This window comes from Periophthalmus magnuspinnatus, chromosome 12 (assembly GCF_009829125.3).
Source record: "Periophthalmus magnuspinnatus isolate fPerMag1 chromosome 12, fPerMag1.2.pri, whole genome shotgun sequence".
Taxonomy (NCBI): Eukaryota; Metazoa; Chordata; class Actinopteri; order Gobiiformes; family Gobiidae; genus Periophthalmus; species Periophthalmus magnuspinnatus.
Window position 1 is genome coordinate 18,359,287 of NC_047137.1, and position 24,346 is coordinate 18,383,632.

The following is a 24,346-nucleotide window of genomic DNA, read 5'->3' on the forward strand; positions in this document are numbered from 1 at the left end:
AGAGGAGCGTGATGACGTGTTCTGTGTACGTCAGCACAAACATGGCGGCGGTGACAGCTCAGAGCATCAACACAAACATAAACATGCCCGAGGAGCGCGCCGGGGACAGCACCGAGGAGGAGCCCGGGGACCAGAGCCCGGACCGCGGCCCGGACTCTCCCCGGAGCCCGGAGCCGAACCTGGAGCTGCTGCGGAGCGCTCTGCCCGACCTGAAGTCCCTGAGCCGGGCGGGAGAGCTGCTGGAGCGGCTGCAGAGGGAGACCGAGGCGCTGGAGGAGCAGGTCACAGGGGGCTATTTTATTTGAGATTAAATGTGTATTTTAAAAGTTCTGTATCACACAAACTGACTCTGTGAGGTTTAATCCATGTTCTAATGTTTTTACCTCCTCAAAAACAGACCTGGAGTTGTGTTTTGTTTCATTCTCACATGTTTGAGTCACTTTATTATTAGTCTGTCACATCTACAAAGACCAAAATGCGACGTTACACCTTGTGATGTCATCAAGTGGGAGTCTTCAGATTAACAGCTCAGCCTAAAGAGGAGACAAGAGGAGAAGAGTTTTCAAGTTAACGACTCTTTTTTTATCTTTAGTAGAGATAAGAGACAACTCCAGGACTGAAATGATCCAAATGATTCTATAAATGAAGGTGTGTGGAGTTTAAAAACACAGTGGAGCACTTCCTGTATCACCACTTGATGACATCACAAGGTGGAACAGAGTGTTTTCAAGAACTCAGCCTAAATATGCAGCGTTTTTTTTTGTGTTTAAACGTGCGTGAATGAAACAAAACACAACTCCAGGTCTGTTTGTGACGAGGAAACGACGTTAGAACAGATCAGAAAATGGCCGTTTAAAGAACAGAACCAGCTCCAGAGGCTCAGGCTCCTCTGACCTGAGCGGCGTCGGACATTTGTTTATATTTGGATGTATTTTAAATGTTGGCCTGTCCGGGGACTGCAGATGGAAATGAGCTTTAGTTACATCTGGTGTGAAGCTTCTGTTATGAGATTAATGTGTTTAGACTGGTCCCTGTTAAAATAAACCAACAAACTATAATATAATCTCTAATCTGCCGACTCCTAAAATAACCTTTGTTTGAGTTTAGCTGAAGTTTGTGTTTAGATTCTTGTGATTTATTTGAATAATTATTTAAATCCAGATTCTGAGTTGGACGGATGTTTTTGTTCCAGGTTCGGAGGGAGCCGGACGGTTTTCCTCCACGAGTGTCGTCAGCGCTCAGAACCGCGGAAAACGTCTCGGAAAAAACCCAAGAGCTGCTCAAGAGAGAGGAGCAGGTGTCTGAAGAACTCAACCAGGTCTGAACCAGGTCTAGACCAGGACTGAACCAGGACTGAACCAGGGACTGAACCAGGACTAATAGTTTGTTTTTGTCTCAGCACCTGGAGAAAGCCCGCCCCTGTATGGAGAGTTTTGGACACGCGTTTCATCAAGTGGACATTATCGAAAGACATATTAAATATCTGCAGTGTCTCCAGCGAATAGAAGAACTGAGGTATGACTCACCTGTGTGTGTGTGTGTGTGTGTGTGTGTGTGTGTCGGGGTGTGTCGGTGTGTGTGGGTGTGTCTTGTCTTGATTTACAGACACAATAGTGAAATAAAAACCCCAGGATCATGTAGAGGGTTAATACGAACATTTAAGACCAGAATGAGTCTGAAGCAGCAGAGACAGAGAGGACACAGTTTTTATAATGTAAAGTGACCTGGAGTCGATGGAGCACTTGACCACGGTCCTGTCCCTGTCCCCGTCCCCGTCCCGTTCCAGCTCTTCGGTGCAGCAGTGCCTCATGACTAACTCTGTGTGGGAGGCCGTCTCTGCCGTGGACAAAATGGCCGCCCTGGTTGTTGTTCTGAGGGAGTCCAGGTGCTCCCACCTCCAGAACTTCCTCCAGCAAACGCTCCGGTTCTGGCACAAAATCCTCAAAGATCGTCTCACCAGGTCAGGCCTCTGCTCCTCTGTCTCTGCTCCTCTGACTCTGCTCCTCCTCTGTCTCTGCTCCTCCTCTGTCTCTCTGCTCCTCTGTGTCTGCTCCTCTGTGTCTCTGCTCCTCTGTCTCTGCTCCTCTGTCTCTCTGTCTCTGCTCCTCTGTCTCTCTCCTCCTCTGTGTCTCTGCTCCTCTGTCTCTGCTCCTCTGTCTCCCCTCCTCTGTGTCTCTGCTCCTCTGTCTCTGCTCCTCTGTCTCTGCTCCTCTGTCTCTGCTCCTCTGTCTCTCTGCTCCTCTGTCTCTGCTCCTCTGTCTCTCTCCTCCTCTGTCTCTCTGCTCCTCTGTCTCTCTGCTCCTCTGTCTCTGCTCCTCTGTCTCTCTCCTCCTCTGTCTCTGCTCCTCTGTCTCTCTGCTCCTCTGTCTCTGCTCCTCTGTCTCTGCTCCTCTGTCTCTGCTCCTCTGTCTCTCTCCTCCTCTGTCTCTCTCCTCCTCTGTCTCTGCTCCTCTGTCTCTCTCCTCCTCTGTCTCTCTCCTCCTCTGTCTCTGCTCCTCTGTCTCTCTCCTCCTCTGTCTCTGCTCCTCTGTCTCTCTGCTCCTCTGTCTCTGCTCCTCTGTCTCTGCTCCTCTGTCTCCCCTCCTCTGTCTCTCTGCTCCTCTGTCTCTGCTCCTCTGACTCTGCTCCTCCTCTGTCTCTGCTCCTCTGTCTCTGCTCCTCTGTCTCTCTGCTCCTCTGTCTCTCTGCTCCTCTGTCTCGCTGCTCCTCTGTCTCTCTGCTCCTCCTCTGTCTCTCTGCTCCTCTGTCTCTCTGCTCCTCTGTCTCTCTGCTCCTCCTCTGTCTCTGCTCCTCTGTCTCTCTGCTTCTCTGTCTCTCTGCTCCTCTGTCTCTCTGCTCCTCTGTCTCTGCTCCTCTGTGTCTCTGCTCCTCCTCTGTCTCTGCTCCTCCTGTCTCTGCTCCTCTGTCTCTCTGCTCCTCCTCTGTCTCTGCTCCTCTGATCTCTGTTGTTTTCTCAGTGATTTTGAGGAGGTCTTGGCGACTCTTCATTGGCCGATTCTTTCTCCTCCGACGCAGACGCTCTCTCCTCCTCCAAACGCTCAGGACGTCTCCTCTCAGCTCGAGGCTCTGGTCTCTCAGCTCCTCGCTCTGCAGAACTCGTATCCTTTGTGCCAAATTAAATACTAAAACCATGGCCGAGTTTTGGTGTTTCTCTCCTTAAACAAACTCAGGGATGACATTATTTCCCAGAGTTCCACGGGGCGTAAACAGGAAGTGTGCCTCCCGGTGCAGATCATGCTGCTGCCGCTCACCAAAAGATTCAAGTTCCACTTCTACGGAAACAGGCAAACCAACTGTCTGAGCAAGGTCTGAACTACGACTGTACAGGTCCCCTCCCCCGACACGTGGGCGTGGTCACGTGACATCACAGTATCGTTGAGCCCTTATTGGTTAAAGTCCCATATGACACAACTCTGTGATCTGTTCTGTTTCCTCGTCACACACAAACCTGGAGTTGTGTTTTTTTTTGTTTCATTCTCACATGTTTAACACACAAACCTGCAGATTTAAGCTGAGTTCTTCTCTCAGACAGAAAGAAAACACTCTGTTCCACCTTGTGATGTCATCATGTGGTGATACAGGAAGTGCTTTTAAACTCCACACACCTTCATTTATAGAATCATTTGGATCATTTCAGTCCTGGAGTTGTCTCTTATCTCGACTGAACTAAAGGTAAAAGGAGCTGTTCACTTAAACTACCACTTGATGACATCACAAGGTGGAACGTCGCATTTTGATCTTTGTAGATGTTACAGACTAATAATAAAGTGACTCAAACATGTGTGAATGAAACAAAACATGACTCCAGGTCTGTTTTTGAGGAAGTTTGAGTCTGTTTTTGAGGATGATTCACAGTTTTTAAAATAAATCTCCAAACTTTTGCTCCACAAATGTTGAACTTTCTCATCATTATTTTGGGATCAGCTCCACAAACTCGTCATTTGGTCTTGAAAAACGTCTCCACTTCAAAATCCTGTGAGTTTTGTTTATTTAAACCGACAGTGAAGAGGCTGAACTTTGAGTCAGTTTTAGTTTCATGTGGACAGGCCCAGAGATCACACATATTAAACCACACGTCACATGAACGTGGCCAATCACACGTCTCAAATATCACATCACCATGGAAACGCTCCATTAAAGCTCATATGTGTAACATTTGCTCCTCCGTCCACAGCCCGAGTGGTACCTGACCCAGGTTCTGGTGTGGATCAATTACAGCTCTGAGTTTCTGGACGAAAAGATCCAACCCATCCTGGACCGAGCCAGAGCCGGGGTCAGCGCCAAGGTGAGACCTGGTCTAGACCTGGTCTAGACCTGGTTTAGACCTGGTTTAGTCCTGGTTTAGACCAGATTTAGACCAGATTTAGACCCTGTTCTGCTCTGGTTCCAGGTGGACTTTTGCCGTGGTCTCCTGTCTCTGGTGCAGTTGAAGGTCCAGAACGACGCGTCCCGGCTGCTGTACGAGGACACTCTCTTCTGCCACCTGGTGGAGGAGGTGCTGCACTTCGAGAAGGAGCTCCGCAGTCAGCCGCTGCTCCCTTCATCTGTGCCCGGCCTCCTCCACCTGCTCCTGGAGGAGAACCTGCTCCAGAAGTGGCTCTCCATGGAGAAGAAGAGTGAGGCCCTAATACAACCACCACTACTACTATTACTACTACTGCCACTACTACTATTACTACTGCCACTACTACTGGATGGATCTAATTTAAATATTGTGAATAACTTCCTGTTTTAGTGGCGTTGGAGAAGGTGGACTCCATGTTGTCATCTGAAGGAGCCTGGACGTCTCAGTACAAAGACATCAGCGACGTGGACGAACTCAAAGCTCCAGACTGTGCCGAGACCTTCATGACCCTCCTACAGGTCATCACAGGTGAGAACTAAACCGGGACAAGACCAGGACTAGACCGGGACTGAACTGGGACTGAACCAGGACATAATATTCCAGTATTATTCCCTCAGACCGTTACCGTGGGTTACCGTGCGCCGCGTCTCAGCTGAAGTTCCTGGAGCTGCAGAGGGAGCTGGTGGACGACTTCCGCATTCGACTCACTCAGGTCAGAACCTCCTAAAGTGCATCAAACACGTCTTTAAAGATCAGGTCAAAGAGGAGGTCAAAGTGCATCAAATACGTCCTTAAAGATCAGGTTAAAGAGGAGGTCAAAGTGCATCAAACACGTCCTTAAAGATCAGGTTAAAGAGGAGGTCAAAGTGCATCAAACACGTCCAGTACATTCATAAATCAGATGTCACGTCCCGACAGTTTCTCTTTAACTTACTCTCGCTTGAGCACGACGCCTCTGATGTTGGGACGCTGTTCTGCAGGTGATGAAGGAGGAGTCCCGGGCGCCGCTGGGAGCTCGTTACTGCGCCATCCTCAACGCCGTCAACTACATCTCCACCATCCTCTCGGACTGGGAGGACAACGTGGTACGCTCTACGCTTTAACTCCGACCAGAACGATACTGAACGGGGATTTTTCTGACAAACTTTGCGGTTAGATTTGTGATTTTATGTTTTAATAATGAGATTCAGTTCAAAGTTCACATTTCAAACAAGAAGAATTGACAAAAAGACTGAAATCTGAGCTGACATATGAATCACATTTCAGAACATGTTTGTACAGATCTAAACTACAGGGTTAGACGTTTTTACGCAGGATGTTGTTGTTTGTGAAGGAAACGCTGGTACTTCAAAACCTGCAGACTCTGATTTTGTAGTTGTGTTAATTCAAACTGTAAATTGGATGTAAATCTTGCCGCAGGTCGTAGCTCTGTCCTTCTCCATAAACAGTCTGTGACCTCGTTCTCGTGGTCAGTTCTTCTTGCAGCTGCAGCAGGCCGCCGTGTCCCTGGGGGAGGAGAGCATCGTGGGGTCCCTGGGGGTCACAGAGCTGGGCCGTTTGGCGTCTCTGGAGACCTCACTGTTCCAGGGGCTGCTGGGGCTTTTGGACCGGCTCAGAGCGGACATGACGGGACGCCTCCTGGACACCATCATGAGGGAGGTGTCCGACAAAGCGCGACCCTACTGCCACGACCGGTGAGAACGAGGACTGGACCGGGACTGGACCGGGACTGAACGAGGACTGAACCGGGACTGGACTGGGACTGAATCAGGACTGAATGAGGACTGGACCGGGACTGAACCAGGACTGAACCAGGACTGAACCAGGACTGAACCAGGACTGAACCAGGACTGAACCAGGACTGAACCAGGACTGAATGAGGACTGGACCGGGACTGAACCAGGACTGAACCAGGACTGAATGAGGACTGGACCGGGACTGGACGAGGACTGAACCGGGACTGAACCGGGACTGAACTGGGACTGAACCGGGACTGAACCAGTGAATAAATAATTAGTGTAAAGTGTGTTGTGTTAGTGCTCTGAAGGGGAGGAGGCTTAGCGTGGGGAGCAAAGGGAGGGGAGACTCAGAGCGTCACAAAGTCTAACATTTTCAAACCAGTTAAAGGAAACACGGTGATGTAAATGTGTCATGTGTTACAGAAGTAAAACTCCCTCTTTAAGGAGTAGACTCAACACTCACTGAGTGGTTTGTCGCCCCCAGGTGGCTGTCTCTGGCGTCTCCGCAGGACCAAACCGTCATGTCCCTGTCCACCTCCGCATGTCCCATGATGCTTTGCGTGAGGGACCGCCTCCTGCAGATGCACACGGCCCTAAGTCTGCCCCTGTTCCAGATCACATGGCAGGGCCTCGCCGAGCGGCTGGACGGCTTCATCTACCAGGAGGTGAACCGGGACTGGACCGGGACTGGACCGGGACTGAACCGGGACTGAACCGGGACTAAAACAGGGACTAAACCAGGACTAAACCAGGACTAAACCAGGACTAAACCAGGACTAAACCAGGACTAAACCAGGACTAAACCAGGACTAAACCCGGTCTCTTGTTTCAGGTGATTCTGGCCAATCACTTCAGTGAAGGGGGAGCGGCTCAGCTTCAGTTTGACATGAGCAGGAACCTGTTTCCTCTGTTTGGACATTACTGCAAACGGCCCGAGAACTTCTTCAAACAGTCAGTGTCTCTACGGCTCAAACACGCGGCTCAGACACACGGCTCAAACACACGGCTCAAACACACACGGCTCAAACACTTACGGCTCAAACACACGGCCCCAACACACGGCTCAAACACACACGGCTCAACCACACACGGCTCAACCACACACGGCTCCAACACACGGCTCCAACACACGGCTCCAACACACGGCTCCAACACACGGCTTAATCACTTACGGCTCAAACACTTACGGCTCAAACACTTACGGCTCAAACACTTACGGCTCAAACACTTACGGCTCAAACACTTACGGCTCAAACACTTACGGCTCGATCAGTCTCACACAGTCACACTCAGTCACTTCTTTAAACAGTCTGAGTTAAACTATTGCGTCTGAAAAGTTCTCCCATATCCTGTTTGTGCCGCAGTGTGAAGGAGGCGTGTGTGCTCCTCACTCTCAGCCTGGGCTCGGCCCTCCTGCTCCGAGACCTGATCCAGGACTCGGACCTGAACCGGGATCTAAACCAGGACTCTGGACTCCAGGGACCCGCGGGAGTCGAACCCTCGCCTCAGGCTGCGCTGAACGAGCTGGGGGTGTACTGTCTGTCCCCCAAAGACGTCCTCATCCTCCTGAACCTCCGAGCAGCGCGGCCCGGACAGTGAAAACACACTCCCCTCTCCATCCCTGCTCACACACACGCAGCCCGGGAATGTGCCGGACTCCAAACACTCGGCATTTCGTTTGTGGGCAGGGCTAGCGTTCCATGTCCATCAAAGCTAGCTAACTGCTGCCTCATCTGTCCACGCCCCCTCGCCTGCCCACGCCCCCTCATCTGTCCACGCCCCCACACCCCCTCGCCTGTCCACGCCCCCACACCCCCTCGCCTGTCCACGCCCCCTCGCCTGCCTGCCTAAATGACCTCTGAGCTTTTATTTTGAAGGCGGTGGTCTTTATAAACGACCTCTGAGCTTTTATTTTGAAGGCGGCGGTCTTTATAAATGACCTCTGAGCTTTTATTTTGAAGGTGGTGGTCTTTATAAATGACCTCTGAGCTTTTATTTTGAAGGCGGTGGTCTTTATAAATGACCTCTGAGCTTTTATTTTGAAGGCGGTGGTCTTTATAAATGATCTTTGTAATAAACAAAGAATAAAAGCTCAAAGTGTTTTCTCCAAGTTCAAAAGTGAAATGAGGGAATATCTCCTTAATACGAACGCCATTGCTGCTCTGTGATTGGTCTGCCAGCGAGTGGGCGGAGCTTATCGCGCCAGCATTTTCCAGAATCACAAAACAACAAATCAAAACATAAATAATCACCATAAAATTAACTTTAAAGGAGAAGAAGCAGAATTAAACCCTCTCTCTGAACAGAACCGAGTGGAGCCTGGGAGTTTATATTTAAATCTGAGTCCGTGTCGTTTGGTTTGAAAACTCTTTAATCAAACGAGCTCCTTCAGTGTAAAAGGGTTTATATGATGAGCTGTTTGTGACATGCAGTACCTGCGGTGTCCACCAGGGGTCACTCTGTTAAAACTGTCCTACTGTTAAAATGTATAAATGTATAAATAAATAATTATGGAAAAGGTGACATCAGAGTTTTATTTCATTTGGGTTTACAATAGTCGACTTTACGCTTACGTCTGTTTAATTAGACTTAACGACGACAAAAGGAGCCTCCACATAACCCATGACCTTTGACCCCTTCACCATCGTTTGAACCAAAACTCGGCTCCGTCGCTCGTCTGTGGAAAGACTCCAGTGAAAACAGAAGAGGAGGAAGCTCAAACTCTGGTCACATTAAAGGTCACATGAAACATTATCTCCATGGAGACACGACGATGCCCGGAATGTTCCACAGATAAAGGCAAGAAGACAGTTTGTACCGTCGTCTGGAACGTTCCACAGTCTCATGAGACGAGCAAGTGGCAGACCCTCCCCCCAGAAAAGCTCCACGGTGCAGCTTTAAAGGGGGAAGCTTCGTGATAAAAACATCGTGACTCTGCTACTCTGAGGAGACGCCGTCGACCACGAGCGTCTCCCGTTTCCTTCAGATCAAGAGTCTGGATGTTTCTTTATTTAACACGTCTGAGATCTGTGGTTTCCAACAAAATAAACAAATAAACAAAGTGAAATCAGGTTTTAAATGGGACCGTCCAGCGGGAGGTTTGAGGGCCGCATTTTGGCCCCGGGGCCGTGGTTTGGACGCCCCTCACGTGGACCATGATCCTTTGCTCAGATGCCCTCCCTGTGTGTGTCAGATGCCCTCCCCGTGTGTCAGATGCCCTCCCCGTGTGTCAGATGCCCTCCCCGTGTGTCAGATGCCCTCCCCGTGTGTCAGATGCCCTCCCTGTGTCGGATGCCCTCCCTCCTCCTCTCATGGGGCAGGTCTCGTGTCTCTTAAATCCACAGATGTTGTTGTTGAGCAAATCTCGCGAGAGGATGGCACTTGTCACGCGCGGTGAGGAGCTCCAGCTGTGACCCAAAAATAGCTCCAGAGGGAGGTGCGCGCGGCTCCGTGACGCAGCCCCGGCTCCTCCCTCTGCTCCTCCCTCTGCTCCTCCCTCTGCTCCTCCCTCCTCCTCCTGCTCTGTCCCCAGACCTCGGTTCACCTGGAGCGGGATGGACGGCTCTGTCTCCGCTGCTCCGGCTCGTTCCTCTCCGGGGATGACATGACGGCTCCGGCCCGGGACAGACGGCTCCTCCCGCGGCTCGGGCTGCGCCTCCTGCCCGGGGAGGAGGCTTTGTGCTCGGCGGCCCGGTGCGCGGCGGTGGCGGTGCTGTGCGTCCTCTGCTACGGGAACTCTCTGCGCGGGGAGCTCGTGCACGACGACGTCTGGGCCATCGTCAACAACCCGGACGTGCGCCCCGGGGCCGGACTCGGAGCCGCGTTCAGGAACGACTTCTGGGGCAAACGGATGTCGGACAACACCAGCCACAAGTCCTACCGCCCCCTGTGCATCCTGTCCTTCAAGTAAGACCCGGGACGGGACCGGGACCGGGACTAACGCGGGACTGGGACAGGACTGGGACAGGACTGGGACAGGACTGGGACAGGACTGGGACTAAAGCGGGACTAGACCAGGACTGACTGGGACAGGACTGGACCAGGACTAAACCAGGACAGGACCAGGGACTGGACTGGGTCTAAACTCTGTCTGTGGGAGCAGACAAAATATAAATATATAAAATACATTTTTGGATCAAGATTCTAAGGAATAGACTCGATACTGATCCTGATACCACAGAGATGATACATGTGTGTGATCCTCAGTGTGCAGCAGTAGCACTGTGGCTCTGTGGCTCTCTGGCTCCCTGGCTCTGTGTCCCTCTGTCTCTGTCTCTCTGTGACTCCCTGGCTCTGTGGCTCTCTGGTTCTGTGGCTCTTTGTGGCTCTCTGTGCCTCTGGCTCCCTGGCTCTCTGTCTCCATGGCTCTGTGGCTCTCTGGCTCTCTGTGACTCTCTGTCTCTGTGGCTCTCTGTGGCTCTCTGGAAGGGAAGGAGGAGAGAGGGAGGGAGGGAGGAGGGAGGGAAGGAGGTGTGGCGGCTCTCGTTGGATGTGCCAGATCTTTTAGGAGAGGAAGGAGCCTGAGCCAAACTATTCTTCAACTGTGGAGAGTAAACATCACGTGACCTTTGACCTGCTGTGATCAGGACGTCAACAACGACTTTTATCACACACTTCAGATCATATTTAACATTTGACACGTCTAACACATTTCTGTCCCGATTTGGCTGTTTAAGTTTCACATTTTACTTCCTGGTTGGAGAGATGACATCACACCAGGGAAATCCACCTGTTACCACGGCAACCGCCCTCTGCACCGAGCCGGCTCCACGCGAACAGAGAACACTTTAAAGATAAATGAAAATCTAAGAAAAGTCAAATCCTGTTTAAAATGTTGGAAAAAACATGTGAATGAAACGAAGCACAACTCCTCTGACTCTGCTCCTCTGACTCTGCTCCTCTGACTCTGCTCCTCTGACACTGCTCCTCTGACTCTGCTCCTCTGACTCTCTGCTCCTCTGACTCTGCTCCTCTGACTCTGCTCCTCTGGCTCCTCACGCTCCTCTCTGTTGCAGGTTGAACATCTGGCTCTCTGGCTCTCCTCTGGCTCTCTGGCTCTCCTCTGGCTCTCCTCTGGCTCCTCCGGCTCCTCCGTCTCTCCTCTGTCTCTCCTCTGGCTCTGTGGCTCCTCTGGCTCCTCACGCTCCTCTCTGTTGCAGGTTGAACATCTGGCTCTCTGGGATGGCTCCTCTTTACTTCCATCTGGTGAACGTGGCTCTTCACATCCTGGTCTCTTGCCTCCTGCTGGTCACTTGCCGCCGTTGCGTGTTTTCCGACTCGCGCTCGTCGTTCCTCGCCGCTCTGCTCTTCGCCGTTCACCCCGTCCACACTGAGGCGGTGAGTCCTGTCCTCCCTCTCACCAGGAGGTTGTGGGTTTGAGTCCTGAGTGTTTCCTTTTGTGGCAGTGGTTATTTGAGACTCGTGACATGTGATGCCTGGGCGTAGCAGCTGTGTTTCCTCTCTCCCTTCTCCTCCCTCTCTTTCTCCCTCTGCTCCCTCCTCCTCCCGCTCTTATTCCTCCTTTCTCTTTCTCCCTCGCTCTTGTTCTCTTTTTTCCTTCTCAAACTTCTCTCTTTGTGAAAGAACTCCTGAATTACCTCCTTATCCCCCTCTCACACTCTTCCTTCTTTCCCTCCTTCTCTCTCTCCCCATTTCTTCTCCCTCCCTTCTTTCCCTCTTTCTCTCTCCCTCCCTTTCTTATCTCTTTCTCTTCCTCTGTCCCTCCCTCTCCCCTTCCTCTCTTCCTTCTTTCCCTCCTTCTCTCTCTGTCTTTTTCTGTCTGTCCTCTCTCTTTATCCCTCTCCCTCCCTCCTTCTCTCTTTCTCCAGTGTTTCTTGACTCCAGTTGTTCTTCTCTCCTCATTCCCTCCCTCCCTCTGTCCTCCCACCCCGCTACCTCTCTCTCTCTCCATCTCTCCTCCCTCCCTCTCTCCGACTCTCCTCTTAGTTCCAGTTCTTCTCTTCTCCCTCTCTCCTTCTCTCTCTCTCTCGGCTCCAGTTCTTCTTCCCTCCTCCCTCCCTCCCTCCTCTCTCTCTTTCTCCATCTCTCCACTTAGCTCCAGTTCTTCTCTTCTCCCTCTCTCCTTCTCTCTCTCTCTCGGCTCCAGTTCTTCTTCCCTCCTCCCTCCTTCCTCCCTCCCTCCTCTCTCTCTTTCTCCGTCTCTCCACTTAGCTCCAGTTCTTCTCTTCTCCCTCTCTCCTTCTCTCGGCTCCAGTTCTTCTCTCCTCTCTTCTCCCTCTCTCACTCTCTTGGCTCAGTTGTCGTTCTATCTTTCTATCATTCTGTCTTTCTGTCTCACTCTGGTCACATCTCCAGGTCCACACTCACCACAGGCTCCATCTGTCAGTCAAACCTGTCGCTAATGCTAATGCTAATGCTAACGCTAACAGGAGCGACCTCGGGGACAGAAGGACCTGATTTGTCTGTTATTAATGTTCAGATCTTGATTTACAGACACAATAGTGAAATAAAAACCCCAGGATCATGTAGAGGGTTAATACGAACATTTAAGACCAGAATGAGTCTGAAGAGACAGAGACAGAGAGAGGACAGAGAGAGGACAGAGAGAGGACAGAGAGAGGACAGAGAGAGGACAGAGGGGGCGCTGTTTATACACATATATGGTTCATGATCACTTCCTGTTTGTAGCGCGGCGGCGGCTAACAGGTTTATCTTTGTCTGTTCATATAAAGTCTGTGGTTTGTCCTGGTCTAAACTTCAGGATGAACAGTTTTCAGGTTTGTTCTCGTCTCAGTTTTTTGTCTCAGTTTTTTGTTTGTTGTTTCAGGTTTCTGGGATCGTGGGTCGCGCTGACGTCTTGGCCGCTCTGCTCTTCCTCCTCTCCTTCCTCTGCTACGTCAGGTGAGCACCTCCTCCTCCTCCTCCTCCTCTTCAAGGCATCAGTCCCAGACCACAGGAGCTCAGAGTAGAGTCACTGCTCCTCCACGTGGAGAGGAGCAGCTGAGAGCATCTGTGCCTCCTTTTGTAGGAGCGTGTATTGATCTCTCCCTCATTCTCTCCATCTCCTCTCCTCTACTCCCCTCTCTCTCCCTCTCCTCCTCTCTCACCTCTCTCTCTGTCCTCCTCTCTCCCTCTCCTCCTCTCTCTCTGTCCTCCTCTCTCTCTGTCCTCCTCTCTCTCTGTCCTCTCCTCTCTCCTCCTCTCTCTCTCTGTCCTCTCCTCTCTCCTCCTCTCTCTCTCTTCCTCCCTCTCCTCCTCTCTCTCTCTATCCTCTTCTCCTCCTCTCTCTGTCCTCTCCCTCTCCTCCTCTCTCTCTGTCCTCTCCCTCTCCTCCTCTCTCTCTGTCCTCTCCTCTCTCTCTCCTCCTCTCTCTCTTTCTCACCTCTCTCTCTCCCTCCTCTCTCACCTCTCTCTCTCTCTCTGTTGCAGGAGCGTGGACCCCTCTCTCTCCCTCTCGTCCCCTCCCTCTCTCTGCCTCTCCTCCCCCCTCTCCCTCGTTCTCTCTCTCCTCTTGGGGACGTGTGCGATGTTGGTGAAGGAGACGGGGGTGACGGTGTTTGGCGTGTGTCTCGTTTACGACGCTCTGATCCTCTGTCGAAAGCCTCTGCTCTCGTGAGTAACTCCAAAGACTTTAAAGTCACGTAAACTCTCTGTTCCACCTTGTGATGTCATCATGTGGTGATACAGGAAGTGCTCCACTATGTTTTTAAACTCCACACACCTTCATTTATAGAATCATTTGTTTCATTTCAGTCCTGGAGTTGTCTCTTATCTCGACTGAACTAAAGGTAAAAGGAGGAGTTAATGTGAAAACTACCACCTGATGACATCACAAGGTGGAACGTCACATTTTGATGTTTGTAGATGTTACAGACTGATAATAAAGTGACTCAAACATGTGAATGAAACAAAACACAACTCCAGGTCTGTTTTTCAGGAGGAGAAGTGTTTTTAATCAGGACTTTCTCCAGTTGTGCCTCAGGTCTGGAGCTGCTCAGATTTAAAGTGATTTATCTGAACGAAAACATCAACTACAGACAGAACCACCTCCCTCTCTTTCTCTCCCTCTCTTTCTCACCTGACCCTCTTTCCCTCTCCCTCACTTCGCCTCTCCCTCTCTTCTCTTTCTCTTACTACTTTCCCTCTCTTTCTCATCCCCGCCTCTCCCTCTCTCTCCCTCACTTTCCCTCTCCCTGCTCTTCCCTCTCTTCCCTTCTCTCTCTTCCTCTCCCTCTAGGTCTTCTCTCCTCTACCTCTCTTTCTCTCCCCGCCCCTCTCTCTTCTCTGTCACTTCTCCTCTCCCGCTCTTCCGTTCTCTCTATTTCTCTCCCTCACTTTCCTTCTCCCTCTCAGTCGCTTTCTCTCTTGGCCTCTCTTTCTCAACCCCGCCTCTCCCTCTCTCTCTCCCTCACTTTCCCTCTCCCTGCTCCTCCCTTCTGTCTTTTCCTCTCCCTCTAGGTCTTCTCTTCTCTACCTCTCTTTCTCAACCCCGCCTCTCCCTCTCTCTCTCCCTCCCTGCTCCTCTCCCTCTCTTTCTCTCCCCGCCCCTCTCTCTTCTGTCACTTCTCCTCTCCCGCTCTTCCGTTCTCTGTTTCTCTCCCTCTCTTTCCTTCTCCCTCTCGGTCGCTCTCTCTCTTGACCTCTCTTTCTCAACCCCACCTCTCCCTCTCTCCTCTCCCTCCCTCTCTCTCAGATTCTTGTCATTCCTTCTTGTTTTCTTCCTTCTCTCACATTCGTCTGAACAGCTGCAGATTCTGTTTGTGTCTCTGCTCCTCAGTCTCACAAAAAAAACACATTTTCATCGGTGACATGATCCGTTCTGTTTGTCCAACGTCCACGTCTGGGAGGGCATCTGACACACCACATGTGCAGATCAACTACAGACATTTGACCTTTGCCCTTCTCAGTGTAACACTGCAGAGGGACGGGAGGGCATCTGACTCGTTGTGTTCTTGTTGCAGACTGTTGAGTGGCTCTGGGGTCAGACTCTTCCTCCGTGAGTCCAGTCCTCTGCTCAAACGAGCCACAGTCGTCACGGCTCACGTCAGTACATTTAATACTACGAGTACTTTGAATACTGTTACTGCAAATACTACTCTCTCATGTCTCTCTCTCTCTCCCTCCTCTCTCTCTGTCCCTCCTCTCTCTCTGTCCCTCCTCTCTCTCTCCCTCCTCTCTCTCTCTCTCCCTCCCTCCTCTCTCTCTCCCTCCTCTCTCTCTCTCTCCCTCCTCTCTTTCTCTCATCTCTCTCTTTCTCTCTTCCAGGTGGCTGTGATTCTCTCCATTCGTCTGTGGTTGATGGGCGGGTCCATGCCTCTGTTTTCTGAGCAGGATAACCCCGCCTCCTTCTCGCCCCACCTCCTCACCAGGTGCAGTACTCAAATGTGGTCGCAGTATTGATACTTTGCAGTATGTGTGTATTTGTGTTGTGTACTTTGTAGTATGTGAGTATTTGTGTTGTGTCCTTTGCAGTATGTGTGTATTCGTGTTGTGTCCTTTGCAGTATGTGAGTATTTGTGTTGTGTCCTTTGCGGTATGTGAGTATTCGTGTTGTGTCCTTTGTAGTATGTGAGTATTTGTGTTGTGTCCTTTGTAGTATGTGAGTATTCGTGTTGTGTCCTTTGTAGTATGTGAGTATTTGTGTTGTGTCCTTTGTAGTATGTGAGTATTCGTGTTGTGTCCTTTGTAGTATGTGAGTATTTGTGTTGTGTCCTTTGTAGTATGTGAGTATTTGTGTTGTGTCCTTTGTAGTATGTGAGTATTCGTGTTGTGTCCTTTGTAGTATGTGAGTATTTGTGTTGTGTCCTTTGTAGTATGTGAGTATTCGTGTTGTGTCCTTTGTAGTATGTGAGTATTCGTGTTGTGTCCTTTGTAGTATGTGAGTATTTGTGTTGTGTCCTTTGTAGTATGTGAGTATTTGTGTTGTGTCCTTTGTAGTATGTGAGTATTTGTGTTGTGTCCTTTGTAGTATGTGAGTATTTGTGTTGTGTCCTTTGTAGTATGTGAGTATTTGTGTTGTGTCCTTTGTAGTATGTGAGTATTTGTGTTGTGTCCTTTGTGGTATGTGAGTATTTGTGTTGTGTCCTTTGCGGTATGTGAGTATTTGTGTTGTGTCCTTTGCGGTATGTGAGTATTCGTGTTGTGTCCTTTGCGGTATGTGAGTATTCGTGTTGTGTCCTTTGTAGTATGTGAGTATTTGTGTTGTGTCCTTTGTAGTATGTGAGTATTCGTGTTGTGTCCTTTGTAGTATGTGAGTATTTGTGTTGTGTCCTTTGTAGTATGTGAGTATTTGTGTTGTGTCCTTTGTAGTATGTGAGTATTTGTGTTGTGTCCTTTGTAGTATGTGAGTATTTGTGTTGTGTACTTTCAGGTTCCTGACGTACAGTTTCCTGCTCTCGTTTAACGCCTGGCTGCTGTTGGCTCCGGTCACGCTCTGCTACGACTGGCAGGTCTGATACTCTCACTACTACTACTACTACATAACGTACATGTACTACAAGTATGTGTACTCAGATACTCCTGAATGTCTGTGTACTCGGGCACTTTCACACCTTAAGGATGTGTACTCACTAATGGGACTTTTTTTAGTATCGATACCTGTGAACAATGAGTCTCTAGTTTCGATAGTAGTTTTAGTGGATTGGCGTCTGATTGGCGTCTGATTGGCGTCTGATTGGCGTCTGATTGGCGTCTGATTGGCGTCTGATTGGCGTCTGATTGGCGTCTGATTTCCTTCTCGCTCTCGTCACATTCACACGAGGAAATGTGGGTGAAGTGTCTTGCCTAAGGACACGACGACAACTGGAATTCCCATCCTCCGATCCAAAAACGAACCAGGCCCAACCCTTTTGAGTCAAGTAATGATTTATGTACATGATAAGGACTGAGGTGAGAACACTGCAGTACTACTACTACTACTAGTACTACTACTACTACTAGTACTACTACTACTACTACTACTACCACTACTTACTACCACTACTTACTACTTACTACTACCTACTACTACTACCTACTACTACTACTTACTACTACTACTTACTGCTACTACAATTACTACTACCTACTACTACTACTACTACTACTTGCTACTATTTACTACTACTACTTACTACTACCTACTACTACAACTTACTACTACTACTACTACTACTACTACTACTTAATGCTACCACTGCTTACTACTACTTACTACTACCTACTACTACTACTTACTACTACTACTTAAGACTACCACTTACTACTACCTACTACTTACTACTACTACTTACTGCTACTACTACTTACTACTACCTACTACTACTACTACTACTTAAATCCATAGTAGTCCATCTTCTGTATAAGCAGTAGTTGTGTGCGCTCCCCCTGCTGGTGTGGTCGTGTCAGTGCAGGTCACACATACAGAACAATGTTGAGCTTTTGCCCCGCCCCCTTTTCAGTCGTCCAATCGATGGGCAGCACACGTCTTTAGTCTAACACAGTGATTTCAGCGGAGACGATGAGAACGTCCCTGAAAATGTCTGATCTAAACATGGACGTGTAATCCCCTCTGTGGCCTCAGGTGGGCAGTATTCCTCTGGTGGAGTCTCTCTCGGACCCGAGGAACGGCGCCACGGTGATACTACTACTACTACTGTGTCTGCTGTGTGCGACCTGTGCCAGCTCCATACGGGTGAGAATACTGCAGTACTACTACAACTACTACTACTATGGCCACGAGTATCATAGCAACAAAAGAGCCAATCAGGAGCGAGGCTGTTGAAGGTAACGCCCCCGCCCACATCGCTGGTTTAGCAGGGAGCGGGCGCTTAGCAACGCTGTCAATCAAACCTGTTGCTAACGCTGGAGGGTTTTAGTGAACTGGTAAATCAAATGCTCATATTTCCACAGAGCTGATTCAGACGTTACATCTGGGTGAAGTGTGTGACTCTGGACTGTGTGTTTGTTTCGCCGTCAGAAGCAGCAGAGCCGGGAGGTGTTAGTGGGACTCCTCTTCCTCATCTTCCCCTTCATCCCAGCGTCCAACCTCTTCTTCAGAGTCGGCTTCGTCGTCGCAGAGAGAGTCCTCTACATGCCCAGGTGAGGCTAACCACTCTGCCACAGAAGCTTTACTGAATATAAACGAGGACCAAACGAGGACCAAATGAGGACCAAACCAGGACTAAACGAGGATTAAATGAGGACTAAACCAGGACCAAACCAGGACTAAACGAGGATTAAATGAGGACTAAACCAGGACCAAACCAGGACTAAATGAGGACCAAACCAGGACTAAATGAGGACCAAATGAGGATTAAATCAAGACTAAATGAGGACTAAACGAGGATTAAATCAAGAGTAAACGAGGACTAAATGAGGATTAAACGAGATCTAAACAAGGATTAAATCAAGACGAAACGAGCACCAATTCGGGACTAAACGAGGACCAAACTAGGACTAAACGAGGACCAAATCGGGACTAAACGAGGACTAAACAAGGACTAAACAAGGACCAAACGAGGACTAAATAAGGACCAAATCGAGACTAAACAAGGACTGAACGAGGACCAAACGAGGACTAAACCAGGACTGAACCAGGACTAACCAAGGACGAAATCGGGACTAAATGAGGACTAAACGACGACCAAACGAGGTCTAAACCAGGATTAAACCAGGACCAAACCAGGACCAAACCAGGACCAAATCAGGACTAAACCAGGACCAAACCGGGACCAAACCAGGACCAAACCAGGACCTTCTGTTGCCTAAAGTGTTTTTATTTGCACTGTAGTATCCAAATCCAGTTTGAGTGCTGTTGTTTTGAAGTAACCTTACCTAACGTGAGTACTGGGCCTGTGTGTTGACTGTGTGCTGCCCCCTGTGTGCTGCCCCCTGTGTGCAGTATGGGGTACTGCATCCTGGTGTCCCACGGCCTGACTCGCCTGTGCCCCCTGCTGGGCCGATGGGGCAGTGCGGCGCTCAGTGTGGCTCTGCTTCTTCTCTTCTCCTGGAAAACGGTGGCTCAGAACCAGGTGTGGCTGTCGCGCGAGGCCCTCTTCAGGTCAGACACGTTTGAGTGTTCATTTTATTTATTTAAATCAGCCCTGTTGTGCTTGTGTCTCTATGGTTCTCATCTCTGTGGATCATTCTGTTATAATTCACACATTTTAAATCACAATATTCATCTAAAACCACAAAACACGGAGAAACATCTGAACAGTTTGGAGAACAGAGGATTTAAGATCATTAGATTTGAATGTACTTCCTGTGGGCGTGGTTAATGTACTTCCTGTGGGTGTGGTTAATGCACTTCCTGTGGGCGTGGTTAATGTACCTTCCTGTGGGCGTGGTCTCAGGTCGGGCATCCAGACTCTTCCTCAGAATGCCAAAGTCCACTACAACTACGCCAACTTCCTGAAGGACACAGGGCGCCACCCGGAGGCCATCCGCCACTACAACATCGCCCTCAGGTGTGTGTTTGTGGTACAGCATCTGTCACTCCCATTTAGGCCACACCCCTATTAGAAAAGTTCCATAGTCCCCCTTTAAAGAGTGAACATTGGGCTTCTCTGCACCAGTGATAATGATGTACTGTTCCTTCTGTCTTTGCGCCCCCTGGTGGTCGCAGGCTGTACCCGCGTCACGCCAGCGCCCTGAATAACCTGGGCACGCTGACCTCTGACACCCACGAGGCCGAGCGATTCTACAGGAAAGCACTGGACATCAGCCCCCAGCACAACAGAGCGCTGTTCAACCTGGGGAACCTGCTCAAGTACTGGACCGGGACTACAGCGGGACTGGGACTGGACCGGGACTGGACCGGGACTGGACCGGGACTGGACCGGGACTACAGCGGGACTGGACCGGGACTGGACCGGGACTGGACAGGGACTACAGCAGGACTAAACTGGGACTAAACTGGGATTAAACCAGAATTGGACTGGGACTAAACTGGGATTAAACCGGGACTGGACCGGGACTGGACAGGGATTGGACCGGGACTACAGCAGGACTGGACCGGGACTGGACTGGGTCTAAACTCGGTCTAAACTCGGTCTAAACTCGGTCTAAACTCGGTCTAATCTCGTGCAGGACTCGGGGGCAGGACGCTGAGGCTGAGGAGCTGTTGAAAAACTCCATTCGCTTCGGTCCACATTTCTCTGACGCCTACTCCAGCCTGGCCTCTCTGTACGCCGAGCAGGTAAGCCAGATGCCCTCCCTGTGCCTCAGATGCCCTCCCTGTGCCTCAGATGCCCTCCCTCTGTCTGATTTTCCTTGTGTTTTTTTCGCAGAAGCGTTTTTCCGAGGCCAAGGACGTTTATCTGAACGGCCTGGAGCTTTGTCCTGAAAGCTCTGATCTTCACAACAACTACGGCGTTTTCCTCGTCGACACAGGTCTGAGTTTGAAAACATCAGGTTTAAATTCAACCAGTGGTGGAACGTAACGAAGTAAAAGTAGTAAAAGTACAAGTACACATGTGAGGTATCTGTACTTTCTACTAGGGTTTGAATAAGGCCCCGGAGAGAAACAGAATTATGCAGAAAAGCTCCTCTTTAAAAACTCTGAATGTCCCATAGAGTGCATTAGCCTTTAGCATTAGCACTGTTGAGCTAACTGTGGTCCCTGCTGTGTCCAGGAGAGGGCGCTCTGGCTGCGGCGCATTACCAGAAGGCCGTAAAGCTCAGACCGGAACATTACGTCGCCATGGTGAATTTAGGCCGCCTCCTCCGCTCCACGAACGACAACGAGCAGGCCGAGGTCTGGTACAAGAGGTCAGTCCTGCTCCAGACCGGGTTTAGACCTGGTTTAGACCTGGTTTAGACCTGGTTTAGTGCTGGTTTAGTCCTGGTTTAGTCCTGGTTTAGTGCTGGTCTAGTCCTGGTCTAGTCCTGGTCTTAAACCGGTCTTTCTCTCTCAGGGCTCTGTCGGTGTCTCGCAGTGTGGACGTGCTCTCTCCACTGGGGGCGCTGTTCTACAACACGGGGCGTTTTGAGGAGGCCCTTCAGGTTTACAGAGAGGCCCAGCTCCTCCAGGCGTCCAACTCTGACCTCGGCCTCGCCCTGGTCAGTGTGTCAGATGCCCTCCCCCGTGTGTCAGATGCCCTCCCCGTGTGTCTCGGGTAAATACTCCGTCCGTCTGTTTCAGGCTCAGGTCCTGGCGATCTCTGGACGGCCGTCGGAGGCGGAGCAAACCACTCGGGACATTCTGCTCCGAGAACCAGGATGTATCGAGTGTTACCGTCTGCTGTCCGCCCTGAGCAGCAAGACAGGGGACCACAGACAGGTGAGAGGCAGGGGCGACGGGTGAGAGACAGGTGCGACAGAGAGACAGGTGCAAAAGGAGAGACAACTAAGAGACAGGCGCGACAGATGAGAGGCAGGAGAGATGAGGAGGAGAGCGTGAGAGGAGGATTTGCATATACGTCACAGACTAAAGCGTCCTCCTCTGCGTCACAGACTAAAGCGTCCTCCTCTGCGTCACAGACTAAAGCGTCCTCCTCTGCGTCACAGGCTCTGGAGTTCCTGGAGGTGGCGCTGCAGCACGACTGCGACGCATCTGTGAGGGCGGAGCTTCTGTTCTCCAGAGGAAACCAGCTCAGAGAGATGGACCTGCTCCAACAGGCCTTCCAGGTCCTGGTCTAGTCCTGGTCTAGTCCTGGTCTAGTCCTGGTCTAGTCCTGGTCTAGTCCTGGTCTAGTCCTGGTCTAGACCTGGTCTAGACCTGGTCTAGTCCTGGTCTAGTCCTGGTCTAGTCCTGGTGTGAAAGTTGTTTTTTTTTTTCAGAGTTATCAACAGGCCGTCCAGATCAATCCAGACCAGTCCCAGGCCTGGATGAACATGGGAGGAATCAAACATATAAAGGTCTGATCTCCTCCTCTGCTCCTCTGACCTCCTCCTCTGCTCCTCTGACCTCCTCCTCTGCTCCTATGACCCTCTGACCTCCTCCTCTGCTCCTCCGACCCTCTGACCTCCCCTTCTGCTCCTCCGACCCTCTGACCTCCCCTTCTGCTCCTCCGACCCTCTGACCTCCCCTTCTGCTCCTCTGACTCTGTCTTTTCAGGGAGACTACGCTGCTGCACGGACATACTACGAGAAGGCGCTGAGTTTGAGTCCCGGCTCTAAACTGTTGAAGGAAAACCTGCAGAAGTTGGATCGTTTGGAGCGAAGATCGAAAGGCTGAACCTCCAGAACGCCGCGTTTGTTCCACAGAGTTCAACATGATGTGAAAGGAGGTGAAAGGAGGTGAAAGGAGGTGAAAAGAGGAGGCTCAGGTCTCATTTAGATGAAGTAATTTAAACGTCCTGTATCACACAAAACTGACTCTTGTAGCTCTAAGTCGTGTTCTGTCGTTTCCTCGTCACACAGACCTGGAGTTGTGTTTTGTTTCATTCTCACATGTTTAACACAAACCTGCAGATTTAATTCTTAGAACATGCTCTACGCTCAGTTTTTTGTGATATTGGACTTTTTAAACCAGTGAAAACTATGAAAAGTCCTGATGTTGACACCAGGGGGCGCAAGGGTTTCCCCTCAGACTCTGGGACCACTTCCATCACCTGATGATGTCATAAGGTGGAAGGCGAAATGTATAACTCTATAAAAATCCAACTAGTCATATTTAACTCCTACTGATACAAATATTTTTAATTAAAGAGGGAGTATGATGCAAAATCTTTTTTTTTGTCCTCCCATGTTCTAACACTGTAGATCCCTGCATGTTTGAGCAATCTAGTGATCTCTCCAGGGCTCTATTCAAACCCTCTTTACAGTCTGCAGTACGAGGCTCCGCCCACAGGCCTACATCACCCATGCACATGACAATCCTCCATAAATACACAAAAACATGATACAAACTGTGCACTATGACGTGACAAACCTGGTGTGATGTGCAGTAGTTTTATCAGTGGGATGAGGCTGATTGTGTTACTCTCTGTACAAGTCGCTCCCCCTTCAGAGCGTCAGCAGAGTCCATCCGTCCCGTTTCTTCTGCTTTGTCCGGGGCCGAGTCGCAGTGTGAGCAGAGGCCCAGACTTCCCTCTCCACAGACACTTCCTCCAGCTTCCAAAAATGAAAGTGAAACTGATAAAACATGTTACTACGTCGTTTTTGGTCAATTTCACATTTTCAGAACATTAAAGCCCCACAGAAGTAAATACTCCCTCTTTAAGTGTTTTAAATCAGACATGTTTTCATTTGTCATAAACTTATTATTTTATATATTTCAAGATATTTATTACAAAGATTTAAATTGTACAGTGTAAATAAAGTTTTTATTCCAAACCTGACGATCGACGCAGCAGAAAAATGTGTGAGTGAAATAAATCATTTATTTAAACATTTATTTCTGTCCTGTCTGTTCACACCTGATTTAGTCCCGGTTTAGTCCTGGTTTAGACCCGGTTTAGACCTGGTTTAGACCTGGTTTAGTCCTGGTTTAGTCCTGGTTCAGACCTGATTTAATCCTGGTTTAGTCCTGGTTTAGTCCTGGTTTAGTCCTGCTTTAGTCCTGGTTCAGTCCTGGTTCAGTCCTGGTTTAGTCCTGGTTTTGACCTGATTTAGTCCTGGCTTAGTCCTGGTTTAGTCCTGGTTTAGTCCTGGTTCAGTCCTGGTTTAGTCCTGGTTTAGTCCTGGTTTTGACCTGATTTAGTTCTGGTTTAGTCCTGGTTCAGTCCTGGTTTAGACCTGGTTTAGTCCTGGTTTAGTCCTGGTTCAGTCCTGGTTTAGTCCTGGTTTTGACCCGGTTTAGTCCCGGTTTAGTCCTGGTTTAGTCCTGGTTTAGTCCTGGTTTTGACCTGATTTAGTCCCGGTTTAGTCCACTTGTTCCTGGTTGTGTCTTTGGGCTGATGTTGATCTATTTTGTGTTTTATTTTATTCAAACTTTAACTTTTCAAATAAATTGTATTTTACAGATTAACAAAAGAATCTATTAAAATAAATGATTGAAAAACAAAATTAACCATGACCAGATCTGACACACGGGGAGGGCATCTGACACACACAGGGAGGGCATCTGACACACAGTCCTTGTTTACGTTACGGTTGCCAGGTAACAGTTCTGTGTGTCACATGTGCTGCGTCCAACCAGGAAGTAAAATTATAAACATAAATCTCATCGTGTTAATCTGCGCAGGATTATTAAAATTCAACTTAATCTGGTGGATAAAAACTGTTGTAAATATAAATTATAGTTTTACACAAATCAAGAAGCAATTTGTGAAAAAAAAAGTTGAAAAATCTGTTGAAAATTACATTGGCAAATGTTAATTTTTTCACAGTAAGTTTAGGTACAGTTAATATGGTTAAGGTCTGAGCGAAGATGGAT

At 49.5% G+C, this 24,346-nt stretch overlaps 2 protein-coding genes across 3 annotated transcripts; both read left to right on the forward strand.

Annotated features, from left to right (window-relative positions):
- The first annotated feature begins 19 nt into the window (after nt 1–19).
- Nucleotides 20–8,606, forward strand: rint1 (RAD50 interactor 1). The gene is made up of 15 exons (XM_033976350.2): nt 20–281; nt 1,193–1,318; nt 1,400–1,515; nt 1,787–1,960; nt 2,958–3,098; nt 3,171–3,306; nt 4,175–4,285; nt 4,391–4,616; nt 4,736–4,873; nt 4,963–5,057; nt 5,326–5,430; nt 5,819–6,039; nt 6,569–6,749; nt 6,917–7,035; nt 7,449–8,606. The coding sequence occupies exons 1-15, from the start codon at nt 42–44 to the stop codon at nt 7,681–7,683; spliced, it is 2,364 nt and encodes a 787-aa protein (XP_033832241.2). The 5' UTR covers nt 20–41; the 3' UTR covers nt 7,684–8,606.
- A 1,020-nt stretch (nt 8,607–9,626) lies between these two features.
- On the forward strand, nt 9,627–23,362 carry tmtc1 (transmembrane O-mannosyltransferase targeting cadherins 1). 2 transcript variants are annotated; one of them, XM_033976358.2, is made up of 20 exons: nt 9,627–9,990; nt 11,244–11,421; nt 12,872–12,945; nt 13,474–13,656; nt 15,006–15,087; nt 15,310–15,413; nt 16,415–16,493; nt 17,606–17,716; nt 18,002–18,123; nt 18,926–19,084; nt 19,380–19,493; nt 19,652–19,795; nt 20,116–20,224; nt 20,316–20,418; nt 20,661–20,796; nt 20,943–21,087; nt 21,170–21,307; nt 21,535–21,654; nt 21,808–21,885; nt 22,085–23,362. In XM_033976358.2, exons 1-20 carry the CDS (start codon nt 9,689–9,691, stop codon nt 22,202–22,204), a joined length of 2,601 nt encoding a protein of 866 aa, XP_033832249.1. In that variant the 5' UTR covers nt 9,627–9,688; the 3' UTR covers nt 22,205–23,362. The 2 variants fall into 2 exon arrangements, with proteins under 2 accessions (XP_033832249.1, XP_055081629.1); XM_055225654.1 differs by having other exon boundaries at nt 18,005–18,123; nt 22,085–23,323.
- The last annotated feature ends 984 nt before the right edge of the window (nt 23,363–24,346 follow it).